The sequence below is a fragment of the Balaenoptera physalus genome (genome assembly GCF_965194825.1).
Source record: "Balaenoptera physalus genome assembly, chromosome: 1".
Classification (NCBI taxonomy): domain Eukaryota; kingdom Metazoa; phylum Chordata; class Mammalia; order Artiodactyla; family Balaenopteridae; genus Balaenoptera; species Balaenoptera physalus.
Window position 1 is genome coordinate 24149102 of NC_138882.1, and position 20595 is coordinate 24169696.

Here is a 20595-nt window from a genome sequence, read left to right on the forward strand (position 1 = left end):
GTACTGGTTGCCAAAACCAGATGTTCTAGAAGGGCAAAAAAATGTCATCAAGGTTGCTTCATTTCCCAAAGACAAAAACTTTCTTTGGTATTTGAGATTATTGTAAACAGACTCCCAAAAAAAAAAAAAAAAAAAACAACAACACACTACCTGGTTTGAACAGTTTTCTGAAGATTCTGATGGATTTGCTTCACTGATATATCAGTGACCTTAGTCATCCTTGCTTATAACAGGGCTACCAGAGATGGCTGCTACCTGAGCACAAAGATATGACCCCAAAATATGTTCAGGCCTCTCAAAGGCACCACTAATTAATGTTTCCACTTCAGCACTCCTACCTGCCTGGTTCCCTAAAGAGAAAAGCCCAATGGTTCTACCTTCAATATCTCTTCTTTAGAAAACATGAAGATGTCAATTTAAAATATCAGTCCAAAGTAACAAAAATGTCAGAAACAATGTAAAGCAAACAAGACCATCTTCTGGTATTATTTACTCTAGTGCATAAGTGAAAATAATAATCCAAGGATGGGGAGTGGAGGTTGAGACATAATTCACATACCATAAAATTCACCATTTTAAAGTATAAAATTCAGCGATTTTTAGTATATTCACAAGGTTATGCAACTATCATCATTGTTTAATTCTAGAACATTTCCCACCACCCCTGAAAGAAACCCCATACACACTGATTTGTAAGATATATGTTTGGTCATTCAGATATATATATATTTGGTCTTCCTCCACAGTTCCAGGTTCACAGCTCCTAAAACCCTTGGAATTTCCTACGTGTAGAGAGCGATAAAGGTGTCTTGGTTATGTGAATGAGGTAACTTTCAGAAGCACTTAAGGATGGGAGCTAGTGCCAGGAGAACCAACCAAGTGATTAGAGGGTTGGAACTTTCAGTCCCAGCCCCTACCCCGCCCCGTCCCCAGGGATGAGGAGAGGGGCTGCAAGTTGAATCAATCACCACTGGCCAATGATTCAGTCAATCATGACTATGTAAAGAAGCCTCCACAAAAAACAAAAGAACAGCCTTTTAGGCTCTCTTTTTTGAAAGCTTCCACACTGGGGAACCAGAACACTTCCACGTGCCACTGTGCCGGCCCCAGGCTCCACGAGGACAGAAACTCCCTTGTTCAGGAACTCGCCCTGTGTAGCAGCTCTTCATCTGGCTCCTACTCTTTAATATAAACTTTTCATAATAAATCAGTAATCTAGTGAGTAAACAAGTTTTCCTGAGTTCTGTGAGCTGTTCTAGCCAATTAACCACACCTGAGGAGGGAGCTGTGGGGACCCTCTGATTCACAGCCAGTCGGTCAGAAGTACAGGTGACAACCTGGACTTGCAACTCACCTCTGAAGTGGAGGGTGGGTCTTGTGGGACTGAGCCCTTTACCCTTGGAATCTCATTCTATCTCCAGGCAGACAGTGTCAGAGTTGAGATGAATTCTCAGACACCCTGATGGCATCTGGGAATTGCCTGTTGGTTTCGGGAAGCCCTCAACCTCCCCCTGCCCCTGACACACACACACACACACACACACACACACACACACACAGAGTAGAATGGGGTCAGGGAACCCTTTTGCACACACTCACTTCCCACTCCTCCTTCACTATCCCAAGACCGTAGCAACTATTAATCTACTTCCTGTCTCTATAGATATGCCCATTATGGACATATCGTATCAATGGAATCATAAAATAAGTGGCTTTTTATGTCTGATTTCGTTCACTTAGCACGTTTCCATCCATGTTCCTTTTGACTATTATGAGTAATGCTGCCATGAACATTTGTGTACAGTTTGCACGAACATATGTTTTTATTTCTCTTGGGTATATACCGACGAGTGGAATTGCTGGGTCATCTAGTAACTCTATGTTTAGCATTTTGAGGAACTACCACACTGATTCTAAAGCAGCTGCACCATTTTACATCGTTTTTCACATTCTTAACATAAACTTAAGAGATGTCAGACTTTCATAGAAGTAGGGGATTTACTCTTCTCAAGCCCATTTTACATGCCAAATGCTATGCCAGCGTTTTATATAATTTCTGACTTAATTTTCCTAACAACTCTGTAATGCAAAAAGCATCTCCATTTTACAGAAGGAATTCATATCTCAAAAACTGTTTGTAACCTACTCAAAAATCACTTAGTTCATAAACGTCAAAATAGAATTTGAACTCAGGTTGACTTCAAAGCCTGTCCTCTTTACCCTCTTCCATGCAACCTCTGCACTGAAATATATGCACACTGACTGCTTTACACCAAAAGGATTCTTTGGAAAAGTACATGTTAACTAAGTTTATTAGAATCATTACAAAACAGAAGCTTCCAGCGTACAGAAATTTCTAGAAAATATAAGAGGTCTCTTGTGTAAATCATTCCCTGTTAGTAAATGATTTCTTCATGTAGAGTTACTTAATAAAACCAATCTATAAATCATCTAAGCATTATACAGATTAGTTTCTTCCATCAAAGTTATATCCACTGACAAAAAAAATCTGGGTATCTTCTACTGTGGGCTGAATTATTTCCCCCCAAAAAATCCATATGTTGAAGCCCTAACCCCCAATGTGACAATACGCGGAGACAGGGCTTTTAGAAGGTAATTAAGGTTAAATGAGTTCACAAGGGTGGGGCCCAAATCCAATAGGATCAGTGACCTTATAAGAAGAGAGAGAGCTCTGTCTCTCTCTCTCGCTCTCTGCCATGTGAGGACATAGTAGAAGGTGCCCAAGGAGATGGCAGTCTGCAAGCCAGTAAAGAGAGCCTTACCAGAACCTGGTCATAATGGCACCCTGATCTCAAGATTTCCAGCCTCCAGAACTTTGAGAAAATAAATTTCTGTGGGATTTTGTTACGGCACCCTAAGCTAATACATCGTCCTTCATAAATATCACAAACTATCCAATTATTGGTATTTTCAGCACTAGTAAGAATCAAAACAAAGCAGTCATTAAGTAGAGTAGAAATAAGCTAAACCAATAGACATGCATAAGCTTGTTGCTCAAAAATATCTGCAAGTCCCATGATCAAAGAGACTAAAAAACAGAATGATGGCCATTCTGTTAATGCAGAATTTAATGAGAAAGTCAAGGAAACCCGGTATCCTCCAAAAGGGCTTTGGAGTTAGACAAACTTGAGTTTGATTCTTTTTGGCCACTTCTGAGCTTTGTGTTTGAGTGAGAAACATACTCCGTTTGTTTCTGAACACTATTCCTGCGGTCAGGATGCTTGTTTTTGTTTGTTTGTTTCAATTAAATAACTTTATTAACATTTACTATATGCCAAATACTATTTTACATCCTGTAATACCCAGTACACCTTCTAGAACACTACAGGTGCTCCAAAAATGGTGGTGGTTATTGTTAGTGCATAGATTCTGGAAAAGGACACCCCAAAGTTAAGCATTTACATGAGCACCCACTATTTGCCTAATATTTTGCTGGTACCGTGAATATAAAAACGCTGTCCTATCCTCAAGGAGCTTACAATGAAGAGGAACAGATAGATCCAGATCATTATAAAACAATGTAATAAATGCAATGGCCAAAAAACATGCAAAGTACACAGTAACACAAAGGGAGAGCTGGGAGGTAGATAAATCAAGGACTACTTCCCAGAAGGTCTGACAAGGAATTCCCTTTCTGATTTCTATTCCAGAAAACTTCGTAAGAAAACTTCATAAGCCCTTATTAGGGGAATCATTCACTGAGGTACAGCCTCAGCTCAGATTCTCCCTTTTAAGTTTTACTTCCACTCAGTTCCATCTGTCAGTTTCAAAGAAGGGGGAGAGGGGCACAGGAAGAGTTTAAGTATCCTTTTCCTCCCCAACAACTGCATAAAAATTGAAATCACATTTTTCCAAATCCTTCTTACACTTATGATAAAGACTGGGTGCTTTACAAGTTATACAGTCACCCCAGATTTAAGCTGTGTGTAGGATAAGTAACCAAAACTGTCAGTCCAGTATGTAATTTCTTCTATACCAGCCAAATGGGCCTGCCAGTTATTTTGCTTATTCCAACTGGGCTAAAAAGGTATCCAAAACCTTGACTACTGTAAAAACCGGTAAATTTTCTTCATTAATCCACATTCGTATTCAAGATGTGTTCACTTAATACCTACAAGGCAAAACAATGCCTAAATACAATGCACTAACATTCCAAAAAATGCAAATTTGGCTCCTGCCCCTAAAATTAACGTCTGTGAGAAAGTCACACATCCCAAAGCTACAAACATAAAGGAAGATCCGTGGGCATGGAGACTACTATTTGTCTCCTTTCATGGGTATCTCACTTGACATCTGACACAACAATCTTTAAAATAATAGAATTATCTCCATTTTTATCGGTTTTCTCCATTAACAAGTCAGCATATAAACCCTGGATCTTCTGAGCTTTGATTGTGCCACACTCTAAAATGTATATTAAATTTAAATGAAGGTAACAAAATCACAATAACTACTTCAAAGACTAAATATACACACAGGAAGGAAACTTAAAGATCGGTTTCCTCACCTACAAAATAAGAAGGGTGGACTAGATCACAGATGGTTAAATAATGAGCATTTCAGGAAACACTCTATTGCCACTCTCTGGGACCCTCATCCCTATTAAACATTACTAATCATGGCACTTTCTCACCAAACCCAGAAATGCAGCTATGTCCTTATCAACATGGCAGCCACTACCAATTGGGAGTAGATAAGCAAAATATAACTTGCTTGTGGGACTTCCTTGGTGGCGCAGCAGTTAAGAATCCGCCTGCCAACGCAGGGGACACAGGTTCGAGCCCTGGTCCGGAAAGATCCCACATGCCGCGGAGCAACTAAGCCCGTACACCTCGACTACAGAGCCTGCGCTCTAGAGCCGGCGAGCCACAACTACTGAGCTCGCGCGCCTAGAGCCCATGCTCCGCAACAAGAGAAGCCACTGCAATGAGAAGCACACGCAGCGCACCGCAGCTACAGAAAGCCCGCGTGGCAACAAAGACCCAACGCAGCCAAAAATAAATAAATAAATAAATTTATTTTTAAAAAAAAAAAAAACCTTCTTGCCACACTTGGACTGGATGAGGTGAAGCTAACTACCCAAAAGATTTCTATAACTAGTCTAAAACAGAACTAAGCCCTAAAACAAGAAAAGTAATATAATTGTATAATGCTTATAAGTACGCAATACACACTCTCTTCCATTATCATTTGATCCTTAATACCCAGTAAAGAATTATCCCTATTTTTACATATTTTAAAATACAGATCAGTGAAATAATGTGATCAGCTCAAGGTCATCCAGCTAATAAGTGGCTTGGATGAATCCTCACAACTCCACAACACCTTTTTCCATGAGAAAGTCACAGAAGAGTGAGTGGAAGCCTGGACTATTTAATATGGACCTAAGAATGTCAATCCAAAATCTTCTGAGCTCTTCTTAGCCACTAGGCTACATGCAACTATTTTAGATCAGACAAGCTCTTCTTTCTATCAAAATAAGATCTTGAGTAACTAACCAACTAAGTAAAAATGTAATCATTTAAAAGGCGTACACTATATTAATATTAAATATATACACCTACCTCAATCATAAATCTTATACTTTTGAAACATTACCTAAATGAACAATAAGAACAGAACCAAAAAGTTGGATGTTACACTAACAAAAGTACCAGTTTTTTGGGACTCAACCCTTTCACTGTCTTATGTGAGAAATACACTTTCTCATTTTTTAAATTCTTATCTGTAAGCAAAACATTAACAAGTAATTCTATATACAGCTTTTTACAAGTATAGAATGCCGTTAAGATTGTTTCAGGAATGTAAAGTATTATTCTGTTTCCTTCTATATAGGAATTATTACATTATACCACAATGAGCGTGCTATTCCTGAAATTACAGTCATTTGAAAGATCTTACACCAATGCCTAAACTGCCAACATATTTAGCATATCCTCTCTTCAGAATTCTGACCAACTTAAATGGAAATTCCTACTCATGCACTCCTATTTCCGGATGGCCTTTAAAACATCAGAACTACTCCTTAATATAAATAAGAGAGATTCGACTTAATAGTATAACATTTATGTCCTACCATACTTGAAAGCATCATTTGGACTAAGTCAAATATGAATATAACCTGAAGAGCCCTTTCTTAAGCACCAAAATATCCCAGAGCTTTTTGCAGCCAGCACAAGAACCTTTTACTTTCACACCACACCGTCCTGCTTTTACAGGTATCTAAGGAAATGTGTATATATGAGTTGTACAAACCACCTACCAAATAATCCAATGCCTTCCAAAGTGAAAAGCTGATCCTCTTTTCTGCTCTTAAATTATTCACAATTAGTCTACAAAGAATTACTGTAGACTACCTGAACAAACTTTTCTGACCTGTGTACCATGTTCTATATTTATGCTACTGGAAAGAATCAGTGTGATTCGTCCCTGTCTACATTTAATAAGCAATAGAGCAGGAAAACAGCTTAAAAATTACAAGTTACTTTTTATAAGAAAAGGAACTTTTAAGTGAAGACATAATTTACTGTTGACAGACTCACAGCTATACATGATAGTGATCAAACTTCACTGAATACTTTTTTTTGGTTCACAACCTCTGAGTATGACAACTTTACGATCATTTTATTTTAAAATATCCCACTTTCATTGTTTTACATTTCTCAATGTTGAGAAAATTTTACCCAAAGTTTGGAAAAATTTGATAAATTCTTGTCTGCAAGACCACTATAAGCATTAAATCTTTAAAGCAGAAATCAACAATATGTTGTATTAGAAGATGTTAACATTACGGATGTTTTATTATAGTTCCTGAGTCTTCAAGGACATCAGTAACTTGATAAAAAAAACCACGCTCAAATGCATGACTCGCATTTTTCAAGCCACATTTTATGAAGATTATGTTTTTTGGTTTGTATGCCATAGTTACATTTTGAACTGATCCCTTATATTTGAAAATAACCTGCATGTGAAATCACTAAGGAAAAGGGTCACTTAGAAACAGAGCATTAAAAACAATTTTTAAAGCCTTCAAATAAAGGTCTATAACTTGGAATTAAAGAAAAACATAATTCAAATTCACAGTAAGCTGAAGTGAAAACTCAACACAGCTTATACCACAAAAAATATATATATATAAACAAAGTGATAGTGTTCAACCTTGACAAAAAAAAAAAAAGTTTAAAATGAAAACTACTTAAATTGAGAAAGAATTCCAATGACATGACATTTTCTTGCCAAAGCGCAGGAATGTGTAGATTCTATCATTCAAATCTCATTGTATTATATTATAAAGGTCTTGGCAACGGTTAGCCATTAATCTTTTAACACAAAGGAGATTCAAATCCAAATGAACTGTAAGACTATCTCTTCCAGAAGACAGAAATGGAGTAATTTACTTTATCCACAACTGTTTAACCTAAAAGGGAGGCCGTAAGGATGATAACGCAGAATGGATCAGCCTTCAGTCTACCAAGTCCCATTTCTCACGAAGTCTTGCACCAATCCGAAAAGAGAAGGTTAGGGACACAAAACAGGCTTAGGAAAGGCTGAAAAAAATCTCCAATGAATGACACACCACATCATGGTTTATTCTCTTACACAATTGGAGAAACAAAAACGAAAAATATCACACCATATGTTTCATCGTATCAATTAAAAAAATATTTTACGACCGTACCTTCAATTCTTTGGGGCTGAAAAAATAATTTAGCTTCTGTTTTATTGATTACAGAGGAAAAGGAAAAAGCAGCTGCTGCAATGCAACACAGGCTGCTACAGAGAAAGGAGAGAAAACGGTTTTCCAAACGAATCCCTCTCCCGCCCCCGTTTACACACCCCAAACAACTTACTTATCCCAGTCTTTCACTGTGTCCCCCCAAATACAAACCTAATAAATTATTTCCCTTCCCCCACCATCGTGAAATTTCACCTTTCAGAGCTTTCACCTATCGCTACCAGAGCACTTTATTCCCCACAGAAATTTCAGATCTTTCAAACTTTTCTCCCTTTTTTAATTAAACACGAGAGTTTTGTTATAAAAGTGCACGAAATTTTTACATACAGACGGAAAAATACCTGTTTCCCAGCAACATGCACGCTTCGATTCTCGAACCCCTCCCCATCTCCCAGGTCTGGCTTGCAAAGGCTGGTGGGGGGAGGGAGCCAGGAGCAAATTAAATTTAGGAAGGGAAATCCTGGGCGAAAGAGGAGCATTTGAGGAAAAACGGGACAACGTCGAAAAGAGGCCCCCCCCCCCATAAGAGGGTTGGGGAGGATTACAAGAAAGAAAGAGAAATGAGAAGGGACAAAGCGGGAGCGGGGAGAAAGAGACCAGAGACTGGGGAGACGCGCCGGGCCGGGAGAGGGAAGGCGGGGTCCGGGGAGAGCGGGGTCGCGGCTCCCGCGGCACAATGGCCCGCCGGCCCCCAACCCGCGCGCCCCTCACCTCATGGTGTCGGCCGCGCCGAGGCTTCCCCAGCAGCCGGGAGACGCGGGAGGCGCCGAGCCGAGGGGGGTCTCTCCTCCAGGGGCGGGGACGCAGCTCGGGGCCGGGAGACAAGTGTCCAGCTCCTCCTTCGGGCGGCCGCGGGGCTACACCATCTCCTCGCACAAAGCCGAGGCGCCGGCCCGGAGTGGGAGAGAAGAGGGCGAAAGAAAAGCTGGGGAGGGGGCGGAGAGGCCGAGGCGCCGAGCGGGTCCCGCGGCCGCCACAGCCCCCCACCTCCTCCTCCTCCTCCTCCTCCCCCGGGAGCTTCCTCGGCCGCCCTCGGAGGGGTGCCCGCCGGGGCCGCGCGCCCGGCCGCCGCTCCACAAGCCCGCGCTCGCCGCGCCCGCCGCCGAGGCCGTGTGCAACCGGCAGCTGCGGCAGCCGCGGGAGGAGGGTCGGGATCGCCTCGAGAAGCCCGGGAGGAGGCGGGGCGCGCGGCGGAGGAACACGCAGGCGCCGCCCTCCTCCCCCCCTTCCCCCGGGGGCGAGGGGGCGGTGAAGGGGGAGGGGAGGCGGGGGGCCGGGCGCCCCCTCTGCCGCCGGCCGGACCCCCCGCGGTACTGCGGAGAGCGGGGAGGGGCGGGAGCGGGCTCGGCGACGACGGGTTAGCAAAGGCTCTTTGTTGCTTTCCCACCCCGCCTCCCCAGCCCCCTGGGATCGGGGCTGCTTCCTCCACCCCGCCCGCAGCCGGCTAGGGTTCCTCCCCCGGGGTTGTCCTTGGCCGTCGTTCCCCCCCCACCCCGGTCGCCTACCGCTCCCCTGAGACTGGGGGGAGCTCCCAGGCCTCCCCCGCGCCGGAGTGCGGAGACTGGGGCGCCGGGACCTCCCGGCGCGGGACCTGCGGCCACCGGCTTGGGAAGCCAGGAGGCGGCAACCGGGATGCGTGACTGGGCACAGGGCCGGGCCGGGGGACTCCGGATCTGCCCGTCCGGGTGCCCTCGTGCGGGGCTTGTCTTCAGCTCGTCCTGTTGCTATCTCAGGATCGGGACCTGCCAGTCGATGGGCATCCCGGCCAGCCCCACGGCCCGCCCCCGCCGCGCGCCGCTCCCGGCGATTCCTCCGGGGTGGGGGGAGGGGTGGCGTATAAATGTAAAATATGGTCATCATTGTTCGCTTCGCTCCTTTTCTTCCTGAGGAATCCCAGTGTGCTGTACCGATTTAACGGGCTGATATGCACACACCAAGTATAGGGATGACTTCATCCCCGAAAGAACGCAGCCAACTCGCGGGGAAACGCAGTCGCCGGGAGACGCGCGCGGCATCGTGTGCAGCAGCGGGAATGGAAGAAGAGAAACGCAGCCGGTGAAACCGCTTTCTATCGTCATTAGCAAAAAGGGAATTCCGGCCGCGGGAGGGGGGGAGAGGGGGGCGGGGGGCCGGGGAGTGATGTCAAATAATGATAGTTTTAAATTTTTCGTCATTCGTTTGGTCTTGAAATCACCTTGAAAAGGTAAACGTAAAATGCTGGCGAAGAAAACATTTAAAGTCAATGGCATGGGGCGGGGGCAGTCCATCCAGAAAGCCCCATCTAGAAAGCCAGGATTTATAATTGTGGGAGTTTTTAGGTATCGAAAAGCAAATCCAAAAATCAAATGAAAATTTAAACTGGACAAATTGCAGGCCTCTTGTAGTCCCGAGAAGGAGTGTGTATTTTTTAAGATGACTACGATGGACCTAATCCAAAATGGAAGACCTGCCATGACTCCAGGAATCTATTCAAAAGTTTTGGTGTTTTATTTAAAGATGGAGGCACAATTCAAATTATAGTTTTGATAGTTGAGATCATTGACACTTCCAAAAGAAAAGTGAACAAGTTACAGTCATACTTGGTGAATGCCTGACTTGTCTATAATAGAACTGTGTGGCCCAGTTTTAACTATAAAAAGCTTCCCCATTTCAGACTCAATACCAAGTTATTTTCTTTTTGGAACCTGCAGCCTCAAACCAACAGCCTTATATACTCAGTGACCTGGACCTATGGCACAGGACCAGGGTGGCCTCAAGTAGTCAAAAGGTAGAGTACCTCCGCTTAAACATGGTGTACTTGAACACTAATTTCCACCCACATGTCTGATGACAGCTTACCATCGCAGAAGAGCATTTTATTCAAGGATCTCCAAGCGCCGGAGAGAAAACAGCCTTGCCAGTCAAATGTCCTTGTTGCCATATTACAAGTAGAGACAGGGAAATAGAGAACCCAAGAACTGGATGAGTTTGTGCAATAGGCACAATTAAAAACCATAGCTACTAACTATGAGGTTCATTGCCTTATCATAAATACTCACTGTCATTTATGTAATTAAAACACATGCACCTCAAATATTCTCCAAATTAGCCAAAGAACATTTGCTGTGGAGGCTTTTTTCTTGGAAAAGTTATAATAAGACTTATCGAACCATCTTGGAAAAGTATTAATAAGACATATTTGACCACAAAGAATTCACACCAATTTGCCTTAGTTCATTCATAGCAATACAGTAAATCCAGCAGAGATTATGTTTCAGGGAAAACTCTTACAAAGGGCCAAAAGGGGTGGAGATGTTGCTGTAGTGACTCAAACTATCTCCTCTTGCCAGAGACAAGAGGCAAGGATAAAAATGCTTTACAGATGACTCCATAACCTACTTCTCATTTGTGAAAGTTAATTCATCCTGCACTAAATAAGTGATATATCACATCATCTTTATCCTTACAGCAAATGTTCTGATGGTATGAGCACCAAATTAAGCAATCCAAGTGGAAAATGCTGTTCTTATTTTGTATGTTTATTAAAAATGTACCAGCCAAGAATTTTGGCCGCCTACAACCATTTCCATCCTTTTGGATGGCAGACCGCCAGCTCACAAGTTGGTCATACCATTGCCTTTGGATTTAGATATTGCAATGGGTGGCCTGACCTCCAAAGATCATTCAGTGGAAGGGCAATTTGTTGGCTGTGACAAAATGTTATTGCTTCTTGTTCATATTTGGTTTAACAATGAAAGAGGGCAAAGGGAAACTTGAGCTAAGAAATCACCAACTAATTCTGGTCACAAAGGAAACTTTGTGGAATGTGTTACCATATAGAATAAAAGAATTTTAGAGATGGAAGGAATCTTAAGTCCAACCCACTCATTTTTCAAAAAAGGAAAGTGAGGCCCAGAGAGGTTAAGTAAATTGCCCACAGTCACACAGTCTCTTTTTGGTAGAACTGGAACTTAAACCCAGGATTTATAATTATGGGTCCATTGCTCCTTCCACCACATCATACTGCCTTCCTATGGCATAAGTAAGTGGGTTAGACAGTAAGAATTAAAGCGGATTCTCTTCTCATAAACCCTGCTCTAAAATTAGCCGAGATTGTGTTGGCTTGGCTGAATGGTGAAAATCACTTGAATTTTTCTCTCACAAGGGCTACCCAGCCTGAAGCCCAATACCTGGCCCTCAGGTAGGCACCCAGATGTTTGGAAGTAAATGAATGGATAAATGAATGAATGAATGAATGACTGCTCTAATCGAAGAGGAAACTCTTCATCAAAAGAAATACAGTCTAGGGACTTCCCTGGTGGCATAGTGGTTAAGAATCCGCCTGCCAGTTCACGGGACACGGGTTCAAGCCCTGGTCCAGGAAGATCCCACATGCCACAGAGCAACTAAGCCCGTGCGCCACAACTACTGAGCCTGTGTTCTAGAGCCTGCGAGCCACAACTACTGAAGCCCGCACGCCCTAGAGCCAGTGCTCTGCAACAGGAGAAGCCAACGCAATGAGAAGCCCGAGCACCGCAACCAAGAGTGGGCCCCCGCTCGCCACAACTAGAGAAAGCCCACGTGCAGCAACGAAGACCCAACACAGCCAAAAATTAATTAATTAATTAATTAATTAATTAATTAACTAAAAAAAGAAAATACAGTCTCCTCTTAACACTGAGTATGTGGACCTCAACTTTGGCTCACAGAGCAGCACCCCAGCTTAACACCACAATGGGAGGCCTGCTCCAAGCCCTAGGTGTGCACAGCGATCTCAAGTTGTTCTACGCCTCTATTAGCAGTGTGCGTACGATGAAACAAAACATGCTTCTGTTGAAGATGGGTTTGCTGCAGGAGTGTTGTCAGTCTGGCTCTGAGGGTTCTCTCAGAACAGGCCTTGTTTAAATTCATCTGAGAGCATCAGTGTAGGCTTGTCCTCCATTTATGGGCATGAGGAGGATGCATGACTAATGCTGCTCAGCAGTCAGGAAATCATTGCTAAGGATCGTAGGCACAGTCTTCTCCATCACCCAAAAAAGGGTTCTACCCTGAAAATTCAGGAGTTACTTAGGGATGGGTGAGGACAAGAAGATAGTTTGGAGTGAATGTGATTGTATACTTTCTACTTATATGTAACAGTATTGAGTTTTCTTTTGTGGCAATTAGTGTAATTTTTGTTCGTTTTCCCAAGAATGGGAAAAAATAATGTAGAACATGATATTCCAGTAGAATTCAAGATATTTTTATTACTCATCTTTCAGCTTTCGCTGTCCATATATAATCTCGGTTCTAAAATATTATCAGGAGACAGACATTAGAGGAAACTATTTGCCTCCCTGCCATTTGCATTTTTCTTCTATTTGTCATTTTTCTCCCTTCCAAATTAGGATTTATTAAGCTAATTTCATTTCCTCTTCCCCAGAGTCTCTTTCTTTTCTTAGTGCCACAGTATTTAAACTTGGCAGGAGATTCCTAAAGCCTGAACAGTATTGGAATAACAATTGGTAGAGGCCATATTCTATAAAATGCAAGGCATTATTTCCACAAAATTCAGCTATGGTTGCCATTTAATGAATATGGCAGGTGGGCTCCATTTCTAGATAACAATGAAATCATGGTGCTTTAAGAACTGGATTGAAAAGAAGCATCACCATAACCCAATTCTGAACTCTTATCTCTTATTTTATAAAACCTAGCTGATAGCTTGGCAAGAAAAAAATGAGTGGTTGCCCTGTTTCTTGCATTGAATTGATTTACTTGTCCCATTGACTTAATCAGATTTGAGAATATCAGTCAGTTATCCTAGGGACATTATGATTGGGTGACAACTGACCTTGGAGTATTTCCTCAAAGGAGATGAGGAGAAAAGCTAATAAAGAAAAGATTATTTTCTGGCTAATCACAGTAGAGAAGAAAGATATTACCACTAGGATGTATCCTGTAAGAGCTGTCTAAAGTCACACTGCCTAATACCACATCTTTTATAGCTTTTATCCCACCTTTCTGGTAAGTTTCAAAGCTCATTAAAAATCCCAATTATCTTTCTCTTTGAAACTGCTGCTCAGCATGGTAACATGGCCAAATTCTAGTTTGAGAAATTATCTTCAAAACTTAGTTTTCTTGGGTTTAATGTCAAAATTCAATCTCTAGTCAAGTTTTCCTGAAGTCAAAAGAAGAGCAGCAATTATTAGAAAAATAATTTATGTCACTAATCGTTAATACTCTCATTTGACCTAACATTCTAATGCTCTTAACTCATTTCTCATTGCTACCAACTTATGGTGAAATAAAATGGTGATATTGTACTAATTTTGTATATTAAGACGTCGAGTCCTTTGACCAAAGTAGCCAGTGGCTAAATATTCTAGTGGTAAATGAATCGAATTGCAAATCAACAATGAAGGCAATTAACAGCCAAATTTACTCTCATTCCTCTCTTCTATCTGTATTAATGCCTGCTATAGATGGAAACCAACAGAGATAGGCTTTACATTTGAAGGAAGAAGTGTTCTTTGAGTCACAGGAATGTAAGAGATGAACATAGATAAGTGATTGGCTAGCCAATAATGATGTTTGCTAACCTGCTAGGCACTTACATACATTAATTCAGTCAATCCTCACAACATTCCTAGAAACTGGGTACCATTACAGTCATCCTTGCCGTACATGTAGCTCATGAATGTCAGGTACAGAAAGGTTAAGAGAATAACCCAAAGCCACACAGCTAGGAAAGGGAAAGCCAGAAAGTCCTGTTCCACAAGCCACACTCAAGCTCTGCACCAGGTGGCTTTTTCTATTTCACTTTACTTCTCTGATTAAAAAAAAAAAGAAGACTCAGGTTCTACTTAGGAAATAGAACTAGCATAGTTAAAAACAGAACAAACAAAACACAAGTCACTTAACTCCTGATTCTGCTACAGCAATAGCCCATCTAGTAAATCATGACATTTGGGTTACCCAAACTATAAATAAACCACTCCCTTAGGCAGGGATTTGTATCCCAAGTGCCTAGGCTTGTACCTTGTGCAATGCAGGGGCTCAATAAATGAGTTAAATGAGTCTCCAAATTAGGGAACTCCAATTAATATTTTTTTCCAGAATGATAATGCTACTGAGAAGCGACCAGTGGTAATTCACTCATTCACCACTCCTTCCCTTAGATATTCCAGCCATACAACTACCAGAGGTTAATAGCGCTTACAAAGGTCGAGTTTCCTTAAATCAATTTGGTGAACCAGAAACTCATATAGAAATGCTTAGAGTATATTCGCTAACATTTTTTGTTGAATACAGGGCAATAAACGAAATGAAGCCAAGCCTAAGTGTTTTTAAAGGTGTTTAGAGAAGTGTCTACATACTCTTTATTAATATTCTAACTAATATCAGAGAGACTAGATAGGGAATACCATACCCCCAGGTGACCCCGTGCTATCTTTAGCTATGGTTGTTTGCAAAGCAATTGGCCATAAAAGTCTTAGTCTAGGATGAGACTTAATAAAGTCTTTGAAAAGGAATCATCTATTTTTTCATTTATCTTCTTGTGAAAGACTTTTTTAGGACTTAAGTACTCATTGAAAAATTTATCACCCATACATATTGGTTACAATATTTTAGGGAAAGGCCTTGAATAGAACCCTGCTATCTTAGCTTCCTGTTCAGGCTTTCTTATCTAACTCAGGTGGCATTTTATATCTGTCAAGCATCTCATAATTAATTTTTCTTTAATTAGCTCCTGTTTTATGTGGATTTTTTTGTAATGTTGCCTTCACTGAGCATCTCATTGTTTTTCATTTTATTCAATATCTCTCGCTTGCAAATATTTCCCTTCAAAAGTTCACAGTCTGGTCTTTTCCTTCTTATTTTTCACTTTATTTTCTGTCCTATTACTAATGAGATGGTGATTTTGATTTGCTATTTGAGTTATTTATATCTTCAGGCTTCTGTTTAATATCAGGTCTGGTTTGGCATTCCTTTCCTACTGAATGATGCCCAAATTAAGTTAAGAAACAATTCCTAAGAAAGCTGGCCTGTGATTCTTCATGTTCTTCTGGTATCCCAAGCACTGGACAGTCTGTTTGATTTTGAAAGTTGATGTAACTAGCTAAGTTCATAGTTTATATCAGGTTTGACTCAGTGAGTCCTTTCCAGAATAACTCTGTTCTAAAACTGTTTGGGGTGATACAAGTAGGGAAGGAAGAATTAAAGCAGTCTAGGTGGTGAGCAAAAATGCATAAAAGTTATTGACATGCAGCAATTTGCTGTCTTGGTTAACTCCTACTCATTTGACATCAATCCATAGACTATAAGGCATTTAACCCTCTCCTGATGATGGGGTTTCTAGTAAGAGGACACTAAGTAGAGTATAGTAACAAGGGGCCCTGATGCTGCATCTACCATATGTAGCTACTCCCACCATTACCATCAACCTATCAAAGAACTATATTTAAAATAGATAATCAACAAGGACTTACTGTATAGCACATGGAACTCCACTCAATACTCTGTAATAACCTAAATGGGAAAAGAATTTGAAAAAGAATAGATACATGTATATGTGAAACTGAATCACTTTGCTGTACACCTGAAACTAATACAACATTGTTCATCAACTATACTCCAATATAAAATTAAAAAAATTTTTTTTAAATCTATCAAATAAAAGGAACTTTTCCCCTTTGACCTTCTACTCAGGTCTTTTTGTTAGGTTTCTGATGGCAGCTGACAGAAATCCAATTCAAAGTAGCTTAAGAAAAAAAAGAGAAAAAAAAAGTATCTGTATATTTCAAGTGTGATCTTCAGGCTAGCTAGATTCAGGGGCTCAAACAATGTCACCATCTTCATCTCATAGTTCTGCTTATCTTTGCCTTTTTGTTCTGACCTACCGTGCTTTGACCTATTCTCTCCTACTATACTACCTACAATTTCACATTCTACCAGCACTGTGATCCCAAAGCTGGACAGTCCATCCAACCAGCAGGGACTCTGATTGTCCAGCTTGAGCCACAGCACCATCCTGAGCCACTATGGCCACGGTGAAGAGGTTCTTTAATTAGCCAGGACCAACCTGTGGGCCCTGTGGTCAGATTTTTTGCAAAATGGCCATTATAAATATTCTCTCAGTATCCATGCCTTTGGGTTGGACTCTCCCATACCTACTGTGAGCTTGGTCATGTGACTTGTTTTGGCCAGGGAGACAATCGCAAATGTGACACAAGAAGAAACTTGTAAAGGCTGCCTGCCCTTGCTGGCTGCTCTTTGGAAACCAAAAATGAGATGGCCATATGAAGAAGCCTGGGCTGGTTTATCCACATGGATGAAAGGGAGTTGTCCAAGTTGAGGTCCTAAATCAACAGCCTGTCAACCTGCAGATTGTGAATGAAAGTTCCAGGGACCTCCCTGGTGGTCCAGTGGGTAAGACTGTGTGCTCCCAATGCAGGGGGCCCAGGTTCGATCCCTGGTTGGGGAACTAGATCCCACATGCATGCCACAAGTAACAGTTTGCATGCTGTAACTAAAAAATTCACATGCCACAGCTTAAAAAAAAAGATCCCACATGCTGCAGTGAAGATCCCACAAGCCGCAACTAAGACCTGGTACAGCTAAAATAAATAAATAAATAAATATTAAAAGGAAAAAAAAAAAAGAAAGTTCCATACCATCCAACCCCAGCTGAGCAGATCCAGACCAAAATAACTGCCCAGTCAACCCACAAAATCATGAGAAATAATGGTTATTGTTTTAAGGCCACTAAAGTTACGGGATAGTTTGTTACACAGCAAAATTAACTGATACACCTTTTTCTTCTTCAAGAAGTTCCCACATTCTTTGAGTAGAGCAATGTCTGCTGCACTGAGAGGGAAATGTGTGACTGAAGCTCTTGCTCTAGTTGAAGGATGTTCACTTGTGCCCAGGTTCTCTTATCAAGGGATACTCTGAAGACTTCTCAGAGTCTATGTGCCTTTAGACACCAAAACTCTTCATTGGTTGGGTGGTTATTATACTTTGAAGTTCTTCCTCCAGAAGAAGGCAGAACCTGCAAGATGGGGAAGAATGCGCAGAATGATAAAAAGGCAGGATCTCTTAGGACACCAAATTACAAGCAGATAAGGCAGGAGCTCTTGAGGTCATGAGCAAGAACTGTAACTTATATACCAGGCGATCTAGATTCTTGTTTCCCTCTCTGCTTATTTTCCTTTTGTTATCCACAAATCTTTAGCAAAATCTTGTTTGAATGCTCCAAACTGCTCTCAGTTGGTCCACAAGTTATTAAAAGTTTTTGTTTATGTTCAAGTTCCTATGGGGGACAGCACCCCTCTCAGGCCATCAGTTTGGTGGAAGAGGTAAATATGAGGAAGAAACTCCCCCCTAATCCATCAAACTCTTAGGAATCAGCTCCTACTCAGTTCTTGGCAAAGTTCCCAGTGAGGGACCATTGTCTGTATATCATGGCTAAGGAGCCAGGCATGAGTTGGGATGAAACCCATGTTTCTCTCCAACTTGAAAAAGACATTGAGGTCATTCTTCAGAAGAGTTCAAGAAGGCGGTTTCTCTCAATGGAGGGAAGAAGGGATGAAGCAGATATTCCTGGAGGTCTCAGAGCAATATTTTAGATCTTGGCCTCCAGGCTTATAGGCAGCAGTCCAGTGAAATGACTGCAGTGAAGCAAGAATATCTGAGAGATCCAAGAAGGCTCTAAGAAGGGAACTTAGAGCTCAAGACACTTAGGTCTGAATGGAAGTGGTAATCTCGGTCAGGAAGGGGGAAGAATGGATGGGAGTGGCAGGGGAGGTCCTTTAGAAATATCTGGGGTGCAGTGATCTGGAAGGGGTCCTGGAAACCAACAAGTTGCATGTCAGTATACATATGCCCTTGTTGGAGGATGCCTGATTTTTTTTTTCATTAGAGCCCCCAACCACTCTCTGCTGCCCTGGAAAGGTTGATTGTATTGTAGTCCATTGCCAGAGGACAAGAGACCTATGTTAATCACTCCTTTTAAAAGGTTGTAATAGACAGAAAACCAGCTTGAACTGAGGGAGTTACTTCTCATGTCATAAAATATCAGGAAAGGCAGGGATGACCAGTGTGCCAAATGGTCAAGACTCTTTCTCTGTCTTGTTTCTACTTCTCTCTGAGTATTAGCTTCTTTCTCTCAGATTGGCTTATTCACAAAGCTATAACACAGCTGCCAGAGCTCTTGGCTCACCTCTTACTTGGCTATCAGGGAGGGACACGCTCTGCCCCGATAAATTGTACGTGGGCGAAATGGAGATAGATTGTGATTGACTTGCTTGGGTCCTGTGCGCATACCTGACCCTAACACTGGCCAGGGGATGAGTACTTTGATTGGTCCAGCTTGGGGCCTTGCCTAGCTTGAGAGCCCTCCTAGAACCACACCTCTGGAGGGAGGAAGAGAGGTTCCTGAAAAGAAGGAAGGGAATTTCCCCTGAAGACAGAGATAAAGCAGTTCTCAGTTCTTCTGGCTTCCTGACCAAGTTCTGCTCCTTCCCAGGGGATCACTCCTTTAAAGTAACATGGAAAATAATAAAGTCTAAATGATGGCAGAGTGGCTATAGAATGAGTTCTGGGCAATGTCTCTCTCTTTCACTTTATCCTCCATCATATTTTACTTTTCCACACTTCTTTTCCTCTGGATGTATACTAAAAATGTGAAAATAAGATACAAATGAAAATACAAAGGAATAAAGAAATGTCTAAGACCAGCATTATTAAAGATAACTGTTTTATGAAGCTTGACTACATAGAGCAGAGACACATTTAAAATATAGAAAAATATAAAAATAACTTTTCAAATGGGTGAAAGGTGATGCATGAATCCTTAACATAAATTATTTCCAAGCTAGTGGAGTTTATTAATACCACACTAACATCTACGTGAGTTGCTTTTTGCTAACGTGTGGAACTGGGGCTCTGTATTATACTGGCTGCTGAATTTTACTGTATGTCTCTCCCTTTGGTTGGCTGAATGGAATGGAATGGGAGATCCTTTCTATATGTGTTTCTGTCTGTGTCTTTTTTTATTATTTTAAGACATCAATTCATAATTAAATAGAACCAATGGAAAAACCTGCAAATCAGATCAACTGCCATGTTTTTAGTTTATTTTTTTAGTTTATTTTACCATCTAAGTTCAATTTATTATTTTAAATGAAATGTATTGTAGTATAATTTATATGTAATAAAATGCATCTGCATTTTATTGAGTTTTGCCAAATTTATATGCCCTTGTGACCGCCATCACAATCGAGGTATAGGACAACCCCATCACTCCAAAAACTTCCCTTGTGATTCTTCCTAGTCAATCCTTCCCTCACCCTCTGCCCCAGGCAACCACTGGTCTGCTTTGTGTCATTATAGATTAGATTTGTCTCTTCCAGAGTCTCACATAAATGTAGTCATGCAGTATGTACTCTTGTGTTGACTTCTTTTACTCAACAGAACGCATTTGTGATTCCTCCATGTTGTTATGTGTATCAATAGATCATTCCGTTTTATTGCTGAGTATCCATTTTAATGCCATTTATCCATTGATACACATTAGGGTTGTTTCCAGTATTTAGGCTATGATGCATACAACTGATATGGACATTCATGGACAAGTCTCTGTATGGACTTTGTGGACTTTAAATACTGAACTGAAGATGTTTTCATTTTTCTTTGGTAAATAATTAGATTGGGAAGGGCTGGATCATATGGTTAGTGTATATTTAACTTTATGGAAATCTGCCAAGCTGTTTTCCAAAATTGTACTATTTTACATTCCTTCTAGCAGTATATGGGAATTCCAGTTGCTCCACATCCTTGCCAACACTTAGTATGGTCAGCATTTGTAAGTTAAACCA

At 41.4% G+C, this 20595-nt stretch overlaps 2 protein-coding genes across 31 annotated transcripts in view; one reads left to right on the forward strand and one right to left on the reverse strand.

Moving 5' to 3' along the window:
• Positions 1 to 9648, reverse strand: part of ENAH (ENAH actin regulator) — a 156874-nt gene extending 147226 nt beyond the window's left edge. For 4 of the 18 annotated variants that reach the window (XM_082426189.1, XM_082426188.1, XM_082426186.1 and 1 more), the window contains exons 1-2: positions 8468 to 9648; positions 8098 to 8167 (exon numbers count right to left, since the gene is read on the reverse strand). In XM_082426189.1, the coding sequence (XP_082282315.1) occupies positions 8098 to 8167; positions 8468 to 9616 (1219 nt within the window). In that variant the 5' untranslated portion in view covers positions 9617 to 9648. Of the gene's footprint in view, positions 1 to 8097; positions 8168 to 8467 lie in introns of those variants that run through there. The other 14 variants (XM_082426185.1, XM_082426192.1, XM_082426190.1 and 11 more) reach the window with 14 other exon arrangements.
• LOC309644189 (uncharacterized protein) overlaps positions 9022 to 20595 on the forward strand; it is a 54308-nt gene continuing 42734 nt past the window's right edge. For 7 of the 13 annotated variants that reach the window (XR_014254272.1, XR_014254273.1, XR_014254274.1 and 4 more), the window contains exons 1-2: positions 9022 to 9113; positions 9645 to 10523. The gene's annotated coding sequence lies outside the window, so the exon portion shown is untranslated. Of the gene's footprint in view, positions 9114 to 9644; positions 10524 to 11900; positions 20514 to 20595 lie in introns of those variants that run through there. The other 6 variants (XM_082427790.1, XM_082427791.1, XM_082427792.1 and 3 more) reach the window with 4 other exon arrangements.